Consider the following 15,342-nt stretch of genomic DNA (forward strand, 5'->3'; position numbering starts at 1 on the left):
GTACAGTAAAGCATTACTTTTAAATTTACAGTTAGAGTTACTTTTTCAAATAAGTAACGCAAGTTACTTTGCAAACTCAGAATATTACGCAAGCCTGCATTAATTAAATATGTAAAAACTCAAATATACTTTATGTATTTAATCTCACATTATTAACCAATGTCTTTGCTGCTGACCTTCAATGATCCAGTTCAATCATACTAATTAGCAAAAATGACTTATTTAAACATCACGTTTGTGTTTCATTTTTTATTTTTATTGTTGAAGAGTGCTGAACTTTCTCGTCTAAGCTGTGCCCTCTATTTTACAGGCGTGAATTTGTATTTCCTTCAGCCTGAGGCTTATTCATTTCACTTATGGTGTAAAAGGGCCTTTACATTTGCCAAAAATAGAATAATTTTTTTGTTAATTTTTTTTTGTGTAAACAAACAAGCAAGCCCAGCCCAGATGAGAAAAAGTAACACAGAAGTAATGCAAAAGTAACGTAACACATTACTTTGCATAAAAAGTAACTAATGCAATTAGTTATTTTTTTAGGGAGTAACGCAAAAGTGTAACGCATTACTTGTTAAACGCATTACTTTCCCCAACACTGGTTAGTGACAGTGTCTTTGAATTATAGAACAAAATATCAAAGGAAGTGACAACATGTATTTGTGCTAAAACCAGCTTAAACCTCCTCATGCTGGTTATTTTGATCAATACAAATAGTCTAATCTAATTTTATTTATTTTTTTAACATTTCTGTGTTCTATGTATTTTTATGCCTAATAGAGTATTGCATAATGTAAGTTAGCAACATGCTAACTTGCAAACTCATTTGGAATGAATTGGTTGATTGTGCTTTGCTAAGTCATAAAGTTTGCTGATTGATTTTTATTTTATTTTTTTGACTGAAGTGGCTAGTTGAGAAGATACTTTTTTGGTCCAAATAGCTGTTGTTGTTTTTTTCATATTACAACTTATTTTCAAATTTATCACAATAGCTTCAAATGTGCCTTCTTCTGGAGCTTGAGTAAATCAGTGATTTTAATCCCTGCTGAAAAAATAAGTTACTGAAAACGAGTCAGAATTGTTGTATGGAATGCTATTTGAGATAAACCTTCTTAAACCAGCAACCCACTTTAGGCAAGTTTAAGCAGTGTTTTTTTTTTTTCAACAGGGATGTTAAAGCAAAGATTGCTGTACTGTCAAAAATGTTTTATTAGTACCATTTTCCAACAGACTGTATGATCCTGTTGAACAATGCAATATTATTTCTGGGTGATTGTGTCATTTCATTGATTATTTAAGATCATAGACTTTTCAGTGTTGGAGTGAATGACAAACTCTTCACTGCCATCTGTTGTTGAAGGGTGTGAGACCATCACACTAACAGCTGTTTTCTTGCCTCTTCCCTTCTACCTAACTTTTTCTCTCTATTTCTTGGTAATTTCCTTTTGTTTTTCTTCTGCTCACACCTTCCTTTTGGTTGTTGACATGTCCTTTTTTAACCATCCATCCATTCCATCTCTCCTTCTGATGATCCTGGATCTTATTTAACCTCCACCCAACTGCTGCACATCCGTCATCACTTCTGTTTTGAACTCGTGCTTCTCTATCTCTCTGGTCTATCTCTTTTACACAAATTTCCTCCCCTCTCTATCACTGGATTTATTTCTTCCTGTCTATCCGGTTTGGTCTTTGTCTGTCACATCTGTGTACGTCACTCTATGTGTGTGTGTGGGTGTCCATGTGTCCCACACGATGGTCCCGTCTCCCGTTTACCAGGCCGCTTGGACAGTCCATTCTTGAGGCAGCAGCACAGTCCATCCGATTGCAGCCCACCCCCTTCTCGCACTCCGCCCCATACGCGGCGGCAGCCAGGCCCACCTGGTAGGTACTGGACAGATTTTGCTGAGGGCCACTGTATCAGCGTAGGATCACCAACTCACCAGCCTAGCCTGTAGCCAGCCCTCTCACTGAATTACCGTTTTTCTTTTGGCTTCCTCAGCAACACTGTGAGCATTCACTGTAGCTGCACTGCACCAGGATGCATCAGGTCTTCCAGTGTCAGTACGTGCTAGTATTAAAGGGATAGTTTGCCCTAAAATTAAATGTCTTTCACTTTTTACTCACCCTCATGATGTTCCAAACCCTTATGACTTAATTTCTACTGTGAAACACGAATGGAGATATTTTGCAGAATGTCCAAGCAGCTCTTTTCCATATAATGAACGTGGGTATGTTGCTCCAAAAAAGGACAAAAAGTACCATGGGATTAGCATAAAAATAGTCTATATGACTCTATTAATTTGCTGTATTCATAGTCTTTTGAAGCCACACATAATAGAATCACATTTAAAGGATTAGTTCACTTCTGAATGAAAAGTTCCTGATAATTTACTCACCCCCATGTCATCCAAGATGTTCATGTCTTTGTTTCTTCATTCGAAAATAAATTAAGGTTTTTGATGAAAACATTCCAGGATTTTTCTCCTAATATACCCCTTTTCCACCAAGGCAGTTTGAGTGCTGGTTCGGAGCCAGAGCCTAGTTTCAAATCAGTTCTTTGTCTTTCGACACACAAAGCACCAGCTCCAAACCAGGAAAAATGGTTCGTAAGTAGCACCAAAATGTTACTGGGCTAGAAGTAAGAACCGCTTGCGTCAGGGGCTAGGGGCGGGGTTACCGTGACCAACAAGAAACTTGCCATTTTTGAAATAGCAGCTAATCGAGCTAAAAGCAGCTCACTTGTAATCTTCGTCTATATACAAATTACGGCGAGCCGTGTTTGTATGCCGGTGTAGGTTCACAAAGCCATGAGCATCAACAGTAGTGAAACATCCGCGATTGTTGATAGAAGGCTTGTTCGAGATGCATCGGAGCAGCGCGGGCTGATTCGGCGGGTGCCGCGGATCCGGGGGAGCGTTTGTAGAGCATACAACTCCTTGTGCTTTTGGATCGTTCTCGCGGAGCTTTGATGTCATGCGCCGATCGCTATGCGAGAAGCCGATGCATCTCAAATGAGCTTGGTGTATTTGTGTTTGGCCCTGCGGCGCTAGCTTTGCTGTGAAATATGAGACGTATACAGTGGCTCTGTGCTGGCTCTCTAGCCCGTGGAAAGGCAAACCGGTTCTTAGAAGGCTCGTCAGTTGAACCAACTCCGAACTGGCACTAGCACTAGCTCTGAACTAGCACCCGGTTCGTGCTGGTGGAAAGGGGGCAATAGTGGACTTCAATGGACTCCAAACGGTTGAAGGTCAAAATTAGTTTCAGTGCAGCTTCAAAGGGCTTTAAACGATACTAGACGAGGAATAAGGGTCTTATGTAGCAAAACAATTGGTAATTTTCTTTAAAAAAATACAACTGTATATGCTTTATAAACACAAATGATCGCCTTGCAAGTGTTTCCACCATTCCGCCTTCCGTATTCTTCAAAAAGCCCTATTCTACTTAAGGAAAAAACGGAACTGGCGCCGCGTTCGTTCCGTAAGTTGAATGGGGAAGGCGTAGGACATACAGCGCAAGCTTTTGGAAGAATATGGAAGGTGGAAGCACTTGCAAGGCGATCATTCATGTTTATAAAGCATATAGGTTTGTATTTTTTTAGAAAATGACCGATCATTTCACTAAATTAGACCCTTATACCTCTTCTGGTATCGTTTAAAGCCCTTTGAAGCTGCACTGAAACTGTAATTTTGACAGTCCATTGTAGTCCACTATAAGGAGAATAATCCTGGAATGTTTTCATCAAAAACCTTAATTTATTTTTGACTGAATAAAATAAGGACATGGACATCTTGGATGACATGAGGGTTTGTAAATTATCAGGAAAATTTTTTTTGGAAGTGGACTAATCCTTTAAAGGGTTAGTTCACCCAAAATTGAAACTTATGCCATTTATTACTCATCCTCATGTCGTTCCACACCCGTAAGACCTTTGTTCATTTTCGGAACACAAATTAAGATATTTTTGATAAAATCCGATGGCTCAGTGAGGCCTGCATCGCCAGCAATAACACTCCCTTTTTCAATACACAGAAATCTACTAAAAACATATTAAAACAGTTCATGTGACTACAGTGGTTTAACCTTAATATTTTTTGTGCGCCAAAAATAGCAAAATAGCGACTTTATTCCACAATATCTAGTGATGGGCAATTTTTTAAACAATGCTTAATGAAGTTTCGAAGCTTTACGAATCACTTTTTTTCTAATCAGTGGTTCAGAGCACCAAAATCACATGATTTCAGTAAACAAAGCTTTGTTACCTCATAAGTGTTTTGAAACTTCAATAGTTCATGGCAGTTTGATACGTGCTTCAAACCACTGAATCGAAACAAAAGATTCATAAAGCTTTGAAGCTTCATGAAGCAGTGTTTTGAAATTGCCCATCACTATCGATATTGTTGAATAAAGTTATTATTTTGGCGCACAACAAGTATTCTCGTTGCTTTATAATATTAAAGTTGAACCACTGTAGCACATGATATTTTAAGGCAGTTTTAGGGTCAAGTCATGATGTAACTCAAGTAGTGACAGATCTTTTTTTATGTATTATGACATGCATCCAAATATAACAGATTATTAGAAAAAAAAAAAGTAGGATGGGGACTTGATTTTATCCATAGGTTGATGATTGGATGGAGGCTGAACTGTGTACAAGCTTGCAGTCGATTGTAAGAAAAGTGGGCAGCCTGGTCTCATTGTTAATATGTACAAACCCGATTCAAAAAAAGTTGGGACACTGTACAAATTGTGAATAAAAAAGGAATGCAATAATTTACAAATCTCATAAACTTATATTTTATTTACAATAGAATATAGATAACATATCAAATGTTGAAAGTGAGACATTTTGAAATGTCATGCCAAATATTGGCTCATTTTAGATTTCATGAGAACTACACATTCCAAAAAAGTTGGGACAGGTAGCAATAAGAGGCTGGAAAAGTTAAATGTATATATAAGGAAAAGCTGGAGGACCAATTTGCAACTTATTAGGTCAATTGGCAACATGATTGGGTATAAAAAGAGCCTCTCAGAGTGGCAGTGTCTCTCAGAAGTCAAGATGGGCAGAGGATCATCAATTCCCCCAATGCTACGGTGAAAAATAGTGGAGCAATATCAGAAAGGAGTTTCTCAGAGAAAAATTGCAAAGAGATTGAAGTTATCATCATCTACAGTGCATAATATCATCCAAAGATTCAGAGAATCTGGAACAATCTCTGTGCGTAAGGGTCAAGGCCGGAAAACCATACTGGATGCCCGTGATCTTTGGGCCCTTAGACGGCACTGCATCACATACAGGAATGCTATTGTAATAGACATCACAACATGGGCTCAGGAATACTTCCAGAAAATATTGTCGGTGAACACAATCCACCGTGCCATTCGCCGTTGCCAGCTAAAACTCTATAGGTCAAAAAAAATATCTAAACATGATCCAGAAGCGCAGGCGTTTTCTCTGGGCCAAGGCTCATTTAAAATGGACTGTGGCAAAGTGGAAAACTGTTCTGTGGTCAGACGAATCAAAATTTGATGTTCCTTTTGGAAAACTGGGACACCATGTCATCCAGACTAAAGAGGACAAGGACAACCCAAGTTGTTTTAGCGCTCAGTTCAGAAGCCTGCGTCTCTGATGGTATGGGGTTGCATGAGTGCGTGTGGCATGAGCAGCTTACACATCTGGAAAGGCACCATCAATGCTGAAAGGTATATCCAAGTTCTAGAACAACATATGCTCCCATCCAGACGTCTTCTCTTTCAGGGAAAACCTTGCATTTTCCAACATGACCACATACTGCATCAATTACAACATCATGGCTGCGTAGAAGAAGGATCCGGTTCTGAAATGGCCAGCCTGCAGTCCAGATCTTTCACCCATACGAAGACCTAAGACAGTTGAGCAACTAGAAGCCTGTATTAGACAAGAATGGGACAACATTCCTATTCCTAAACTTGAGCAACTTGTCTCGTCAGTCCCCAGACGTTTGCAGACTGTTATGAAAAGAAGAGGGGATGCCACACAGTGGTAAACATGGCCTTGTCCCAACTTTTTTGAGATGTGTTGATGCCATGAAATTTAAAATCAACTTATTTTTCTCTTAAAATGATACATTTTCTCACTTTAAACATTTGATATGTCATCTATGTTGTATTCTGAATAAAATATTGAAATTTGAAACTTCCACATCATTGCATTCTGTTTTTATTCACAATTTGTACAGTGTCCCAACTTTTTTGAGAATTGGCTTTGTATTTTGTAGGTATTAATACATAAAACTTACAGCTACAAAACGTACGTTTTTGAACCATTGAATAGTTGCTGAAACATACAATAGTGACGTATTGACAACATTTAAACATAAACATTATTATGTATTTACCGCTAAAAAACAATATTATGTATCATAAAGGTATGGCAGTGGCTATTTGCAATAAGTGCAAATAGGTGCTATTTACACTGTGTAAATAACAGTTAGATGCTATTTACACTAAGTGAAAATAGCATATTTTCTTAATAATAGATGCTGTTTACACTAAGTGCAAATAGCTGTAGATGCTATTTACACTAAGTGGAAAGAGCGAAAGATTCTATTAACACCATGTAAAAGTATCAGTATCAATAAGAGTAAATTAGTAATTAGATGCTATCTATACTTTATTAGCAGATACTATTTGCTCTTCAGAATTTTTGTACATTAACAGGATAATAGCAATAATATCATAGAGTGTAAAAATTATTAAATGAATGCTTGCCCCTATTGGGAGAATAAAAACCCTCACCTTCCCCTAACCCTACACAATAAACACTTTTAATATTATTAAACACTTGTTTGCAGTTTATTTCCACTTTTAGAACATTATTTTCATTTTCATTGAAAATAAATGCAAGCTCGGCAAAAGGTGGATTTGAACCCGTGTCGATCAATAAAAGTGTCTCAGTGTCGATAAAAGCCAGGTCTGCGAGCCTTACTTGCTACTGCTGCGCCACTGAAGATTTTGCGTTCCACGCGTCTTTTTTTAAACCTGAGTGGCCCAACCAGACATTGGTGGGCGGAGCTAGTGTAAATAGCATTTGCCAACAAAGAACACTATTTGCACTTAGTGTAAATAGACACTCCGTAAAGATATTTGTATTAAAGGGTCATGAAACCCCCCCTTTCCGCTCAAGTCTAGCTCACAATCTTTTTGAAAAATGCAACTTAAATGGGCGTGGTGGCTGTGAGAAGAGGGGAGAGGAGAGGAGAGGAGAGGAGAGGAGAGGGGGGAAACTCTCATCGCCAGTAGCCCATGCATATCGACTGTCACTAAAAATCAGTGGTAAAACATGAGGAAATACTACATTTTTTAAAAAAACTGGAAAAGTTAAAATCTAATGAAATACACTGACACTTTATTTTTGTCTTTTCAAGAGTTACTGAATGCCCTGCTACATTTATCCTACAGTAATCGTAATTCTATTTAAAACATATTAATGTACATGTGTAATTACAGTCATTATAAAATATATAGTTGTTTATATACACACTATACATGCATATATTTGAAAAAAAAAATAACGCTTAAAAAAAAACCTGCCGTACATAGCATAGATCCACGCGCCGAACCTGCAACACGCTCAGTCAGTCAGGCTGCGTGTCGACTGGAGCAGAGCAAGCGACCAGAGCATTTTTAGATTCATTCATATGGAAGTTGAGCGTCACATTGAACTTACGCGCGGCTCAACTTCCATAGGAATGAACCGAAAACACTCGCGCTTACCCGCTCGCTCCGCGCCAACGGACACGCACCGTTAGTCAGTGTCAGTCAGTCTAGTGCCGTTAACCGTCCGCGTCATTGGAAAGATCCACGTGGTGTCATGAATAATTAAGTCTTCTCATTGGATAAAAAAACTCAGTCTCGTTAATAATTATGAAACACCGATGAGTCATCAAAGCACTATCGTGCTCTGCCACGTCACAGCCTGTGACTTGGACAGGATGAAGATTTTAAACCCGGAAGACGAAAATAGCGTATAAAAACTAAAATTTAACCATTTCCCCCCTACTATTCAATCTAACAGATGCTAACATTGTCTTCAATGGTGTTCAACACACATAACTCTGTTAAAATCTCAGAAATTTTGGTTTAGGGTTTCATGACCCTTTAATGCCCTTTTACCATTTTATAGATCCCTTAACTCAACCACCAAACCTAAACATAACCATTTTACAGAGAAAATAAAAAGAATATATATGTATGTATTTAAAAAATATAATGAATATATATGTATTTAATAAATACAATGATGACAGAACCACTTTTCAAGGCACAACAGTCAGGTGCTCAACTCGTACATGTTAAGCTGTTTGTCCAATCTCAAGTAACCATCTCCCCTTCTGTATGTCCCATCTCAAGTAATCTGTTGTACTAGCTAACTACACCACAGCCTTCTCAGTGTCATAATCCATTTCTTTCTCAAGACGACTATTTGATCCATAATGCCATCTTCTCTGGGTCCATAGTCAGTATATGTGTTCTATACTTGTTGTCCGTTGACTTTGTATTTTGCACAGGAAACGTTTAGTGTGTGTTATTTTGAAGCTATGCCATGGACGTTTGGAGGACTGAGACAAACTGATTCTTTTGGTTAGGGAGATCTGGTTGAATCTCACCAATGTTACTCCCCTCATGTCCCCCTTCCTCTCCTCCCATGCTCTTTCTGACGGATAACCGGTGGCCCTGCCTGTGCTTCCTTTCGTCCTGTTGACCTGTGAGTGTACGCCACGTTGCACCGCATGTGATTGTGGTCTCCGAGCCCTTGGGCTTGCGTTCCGTGGACCTTGTGTGACTGTGGTATTGTGCGTGACCTTTGTGGAGCCGACCTTGTGGTGTGTTCAACTATAAAATTATACAGCAACACGGGGACAAATGGCGCCTATGAGGACTAAACACTGGGTCTGTAATAAGACCCAACATCTAGAGTTTATATAGAGTGATACTGTTGATTTCACTTTCAGAAATGAGTGAATTTGAATTGTGTCACTTGGCCTGTGCAACCACTTTTTATGATGGTCATTGTGGTTTCATGAGTTGTGTTTGTCATATGTCGTGTGAGGCCTTGGTGTTTTTGTTGCATTTCAAATTGGTGACTTTGGTACTAAAAATTTCCCAGCTAACAGGGAATGTTCTCAGAACTGTGGCTAACGTAATTTTCTCTCAAAGTTATGGACTAACATTCTTTAAGTAACGTTAATAGAATGTTCATTCAAAGTTATTTGGTCTTTAATTATGTTCTCAAAACATTAAAACAATATAATTGTTTATATTTTTTTCATGGAAGATTTTTTTTCAGAAACTATTTATTTTGATGTTCATCTAACATTTTTTAAATGTTACTACTTGTTTCAGATTGTTCAAAGAACACTCAAAAGTAGCATTCCCATAATGTTTGCAAAATGAAAAAATGGAATGTTCCCTTAACGTTTGCATAACCGAGAAAAGTGTTTTTAGAACATACTTTTGTTAGCTGGGTTCATAGTTCAGAGGTTGCTCTTTCAGAGCTCAGGAGGCTTGATTTTTCATAATGTTTTTTCATAAGTAACTTTGTCTCAAATTTATAAAAATATACATTTATAAATGAGACAATTGTTGGAATACAATATGAATGAGCTCAGATAATATGATCTTAAATAAATTTGATTACTGTTTGAAATCTCTGACTTTTGATTGCAGATGTTTTGAAATCTGTGCAAGCCTGAGCAGAATTAGTGATAGTTTACAGTAGATCTTCATAGATTATATTTAAGATTATTAAAAATATTCAATTTGTTCACGATTAAATATCATTACTGTCCAGAAGAAAGAATTGAGATATTAAAGAGAACTCATCTGTAATTGTTCTTTACAGTGGGTTGGTGTGTCATTATTTAGATATTTTCTAGAAATTACTAGACAAATAGATTCTAGATCTTGTCTGCATGATTACATTTTAAAATCTTGTCTTATATTGACCACCTGTCACTTTAAACTCAATTCATTGAATATTTTTAACCTTGCTTTAAATTGTCATGAGATCGAGAGGTCAACCTTTAGTGTTTATGTATGCGTATTATTTCATAAAGCCCTGACACATGGTAGATGCATAAGATTATACATGCTTCAGTGCTGTTTTGAGTGTACATTTTAATAAAACATCTTTCTTGAGTGCATGTTTAGAAAACTACATGCATTTGTAAATTTGTGAACTCATTATCTATGCTGCACACTGTGTTGTGTCTTTATGGTCACATTGGCATGTCTGTGTTTTAATGTCGCAATCACTGATCAGAACACTGGGGACGATGCACTTTTTGACAGACAAAACACTGCTTGCTATCGTTTGGCATTGTTAGCAATTCTTTCAGACTATTTGTAAATTTTGTGATCTGTGTTGTGATTAATATTTTGGCTGGCATGTGTTGCTTGAGATTAGTTTGAGCCCACATCAAACGTTTACCTTCTCTTTGATGTCTCAGATGACTCTGATGAAGGAATCCTCGAGCGCAGCATGACCACTGGATGCACTCCCATCCCTAAAATCGCCATTCAGGAGGACAAAGATGACTTCTTTCGAAAGGAGTTTGGTAAGGCCTTAAAAACAAGCAAACTCTTTTTGATATTCATTTAGTGTCTTATCTTGGTCAATGTATTAATATTATATTGCATCAGAGAGCCAGAACATAATGACCCATTACCTCCATGTAGTTGGCAACCTATAAAACGAAATGATCCCTAAAACTTTGCCATTTGTTTGTACTACATTTGTGCTGATTTGTGCTGCAAAATCAAATGTTTTTTCTGGTTTGATGTTTGAGATATTGAACATTATTTTTTTGTTTTGTGATGTCACTCTCCACCCCATGTCGTTCAAATAGCTCCAAACCTGTGCCATTCGTTTGTGCTGGTTTATGCCCTTGAAACAAACACTGTAACCATTTTCCTTCCATAGATATAATAAAATATAAACAAATATAATTCGGGAGCTGTGACATCACTCTCCACCCCATTTCGTCAAAACCGCACAAAACCAGCATTGTTCTTTTGTGCCGGTTTGTGTAACTATGACCCCTTCTTAAATATAATGATAAAACTTTTTAGGAACATTTGCATCACTCTCCACCCCATGTCATCTAAAATGTTCCAAAATGGTGCCATTTGTTTGTGCTCGATTTGTGGCATTCAAAGAAAATCTGGGTGTAACTAAAATAAATAATTTAAAAAAATATTTAACAAAAAAAAATCATTTAGTTACAGTTACTGAACTCCTCCTTTGTGCTTGATTTGTGCTGTTAAAAGAAACCCTGTAACTACCATAGACTATAAAAAAATTTGGACGTAGTGTCAGTGACGTCACCCGTAGGTTTCTAAAGAATATAAAGTGTGCCGTCGCGTTCTTGGCAGTGCGTCACCGCGCGTCACTCCTGAATAACGTTTATGTTGTAAAACTGTATATGATCGTATACATTTGACTCTCACAAACAAATAAGTCTGCATCCAAAGTATTTTTTTATTTTTTTAAATAGTGCAGAGGTTTAGTTATAATATACAAACCGTGCTGTCGAATTTTGTGGTGTCTTAAGAGGCATATTCTCCAGCCATTGTCATTGTAGTAAATCTGGCAGACAAAAGTTTTAGCCAACACCAAGACAATCCAACAGCATGTGTTCTGTTTATCTTCCACATGTGACCATTTACCACACAGCAAGACATATTATTTGATAATTGTATGAAATAATCCAAAAAAAGCACAAACACAGCAGAGATGCCAAGTTCAGCTGCTGGAATTAGCTGAGGTGACGTGACAGCAGAGACAGCAGAGACAATCCACCTGTCACCACGCCCTTAATTATGCAGAAATTTAAGGCTTAATATAATTTAAATGGATGAGTTACAAAATTAATCAGTTGTTATGAAGGGCAAAATTAGCTGTATAGACCAAAACCACAATTTGTACCAGGCTGTAAACTTTTTTTTTTTTTTTTTCTGCTGTAAAGTTGGGCATTTTAACATGGGTCTCAATGAGATTCTGCTCTCTTTTAAATATTTAACAAAAACAAAAAACAGAAACAGTTATGAAACTCCATAACTTCATAACTTGTTCATTGCAAAAACTGAGCACAAATCAAGCACAGTGATATTAAGCAAGCTGGCCTTCATCCATTGCGTCCAAATTCCTGTCTCGGCCGTTTGTTCTCGTGCTGTGCTGGTTTATACTGTTATTATTCTTTTTTTTTTTTTTTTTTTACATGAATTTTGTGTGTTTTGTGCCAGATATTGTCACAGCCATGTGAACAATGTGAACCGTAGCCTACTACTGTAACCTGTCTAGCTGTACTTATACTGTACTGGGACATATATTCAATAAACACTGAAAACAGTATAATTGGATGGTAAGTTTTCTAAATATTAACAGCTAAATGATGTTTAAACTGCCCCCCTTAAAAACTCACATGAGCATGTGTATGACATTTTAACACATCAAGTTATGCAAAACAATCATCATCTGCAATATGCATAACGTAGTACACTTTAATCATTGTTCCTGTGGTAAAGTTAGGCTAAGGCTACTATTTTCTTTGAATAAAATAATAATAAAAAAAATAAATAAAAAAAAACAATGATACAAAGTGACTTGCAATTGTTACATTAAAGAACCTGATTTAACGGTTAATAAATAATTTCAATTATTTATTTTTTAGTTGACATTGAGTGGAGAGTGTTTTTCTATGTTATATTTAAAAAGAGGTCATCACTTACAGGGTTTGTTTTAATGGCACAAATGAGCACACACCAATCTGCACCATTTTGGAGCAATTCAGATAGCATGCATGAGTGACGTTCTGCCCTGAATTATATTTGTTATTTCTAAGGAGGGGAAATAGATACAGTGTTTGTTTTAACGGCACAAACGAATGGCACAGATTTGGAGCGATTTAAGCGGCATGAGGTGGAGACTCACATCACAGCTCCTAAATTGTATTTGTTATTTATAAGGAGGGTGAATAATTACAGTGTTCATTTAAATGGCACAAACCGGCACAAATGAACAATACAGGTTTTGTACGATTTAAACTTAAAGGGGTGGAGAGTGACATCACACAACAAACAGATATAACAAATAATTGTTTTTGTTGAACAAATCAGCACAAACATAGCACAAAGGAATGGCTTAGTTTTGGGGATTATTTCGTTTTATGGGGTGCCAACTTTACGGAGGTTGAACACCTCATGCTTATGTGGGCAACATGAGTTTGAAATTGACTTAGGACATTTCCTAACCTTATCTCATCTTACCTCATCATTAACAGTTATCTCTCAATAAAAGGGTCAAAAAAGGCAAAATAATAATGAAAAAAGTATATTATAAAGCTATAATAATAATAATAACGGTAACACTGTTTTACAGTGCCATAGTTACACTGTACTACATGTACTTACTATAGTAATAACAATAAATTATGCATAATTACAAGTAACTAACCCTAAACCTAACCCTATCTATAACTCTATAGTAAGTACATGTAGTTAATTAATAGTACTCAGTACTTATTTGACTAATTACAATGTAACTACGGCACTGTAAAATAAAGTTTAACCATAATAACTATTATTATTATTTGTATTAATTGTTTTTATTGTTATTGCTCTCTATATATTATTGCAAGTCATATTATTTTAATACTTAATGTACTCTTAGGGTCATCAATTATAAATGTAAATAATAATACTAATTCTATATATATATATATATATATATATATATATATATATATATATATGCTTAGGATCATAAATTATACATTTTATAAATATATAATAAATATATTTTATATATTTATTTTATATAAAAGTATCTTCCACCATGTCCTCCAGAAAATGAGTTAATAAGTTAGCAAGGACTATGTGGGATGTAGAATATATTGAATCTCATCAGCTTAATAAGTTACACAAATGGGAGGCTGTTATCGCTCCCACAAAATCATCTATCACATGCAAACCGGCCCCTGTGATGCAGCCTGGGGCTCATTTGTTTGTCCAGGTTGTGTTTGCCTTCACAGCTGACTGACTTTCTCAGCTCTTGTGTGTCCACCCTGACTGAACTAAGTATGAAAAGCACATCACTGGGGCTCAATTTACTGCTCATAATCAGAACAGGAAGAAAACGTACCCATAAATATCTTTGATTTTGCCATGAATGCTTCCTTAAGATGAGAGAAAGATGAAGAGTTGTTCTACATCAAAGGTTTCATCTCCTTCCTTTTCATAACAAGCATGTATTTATGCAGTATTCTAAAGTTGTTTTTAGTGAATTATAAAGCACTCAAAGAATATAATGCATTAATACATGAGCAACACTAAATGTCATGTGTTAGCTTAAAGGGCTAGTTCACCAAAAAATGAAAATTCTGTCATTTATTACTCACCCTCATGTCGTTCCACATCCGTAAGTTCATATTTGGAATGCAAATTAAGATGTTTTTGATGGAGTCTGAAAGGTTTCTGTCCTTCCATAGAGATCCAACGCAACTACCACTAAAAGGTTCAGAAAGGTAGGAAAGACATCATTAAAGGGTTAGTTCACCCAAAAATGAAAATTATGTCATTAATGACTCACCCTCATGTCATTCCAAACCCGTAAGACCTCCGTTCATCTTTGGAACACAGTTTAAGATATTTTAGATTTAGTCCGAGAGCTTTCTGTCCCTCCAATTAAAATGTATGTACGGTAGACTGTCCATGTCCAGAAAGGTAATAAAAACATCATCAAAGTAGTCCATGTGACATCAGTGGGTTAGTTAGAAGTTTTTGAAGCATCTAAAATACACTTTGGTCCAAAAATAACAAAAACTACGACTTTATTCAGCATTGTCTTCTCTGTGTATATCTGCTTTTCAATCAAGCAGCGTCACTGTGGAGTGAAAGCGGATATACACAGACCCGGAAGAGAAGACAATGCTGAATAAAGTCGTAGTTTTTGTTATTTTTGGACCAAAATGTATTTTAGATGCTTCAAAAACTTCTAACTAACCCACTGATGTCACATGGACTACTTTGATGATGTTTTTATTACCTTTCTGGACAGGGACAGTGCACCATACATACATTTTCAATGTAGGGACAGAAAGCTCTCGGACTAAATCTAAAATATCTTAAACTGTGTTCCGAAGATGAATGGAGGTCTTACGGGTTTGGAACGACATGAGGGTGAGTCATTAATGACATAATTTTCATTTTTGGGTGAACTAATCCTTTAAAGTGCTCCATGTGACTCCAGTGGCTTAAACTCAGTTTTATGAAGCTATGCGAGTGCTTTGTTTGCGTAAAAAAAAAAAA

The 15,342-nt window shown here is 36.5% G+C and overlaps 1 protein-coding gene across 3 annotated transcripts in view; it reads left to right on the top strand.

The window, feature by feature from the left end:
• Positions 1-15,342, top strand: part of dbn1 (drebrin 1) — a 99,699-nt gene that overhangs the window by 77,216 nt on the left and 7,141 nt on the right. For all 3 annotated transcript variants that reach the window (XM_067375749.1, XM_067375750.1, XM_067375751.1), the window contains exon 11: positions 10,485-10,592. In XM_067375749.1, the coding sequence (XP_067231850.1) occupies positions 10,485-10,592 (108 nt within the window). The remainder of the gene's footprint in view (positions 1-10,484; positions 10,593-15,342) is intronic.

Source organism: Chanodichthys erythropterus, chromosome 22, assembly GCF_024489055.1.
Source record: "Chanodichthys erythropterus isolate Z2021 chromosome 22, ASM2448905v1, whole genome shotgun sequence".
Lineage (NCBI taxonomy): Eukaryota > Metazoa > Chordata > Actinopteri > Cypriniformes > Xenocyprididae > Chanodichthys > Chanodichthys erythropterus.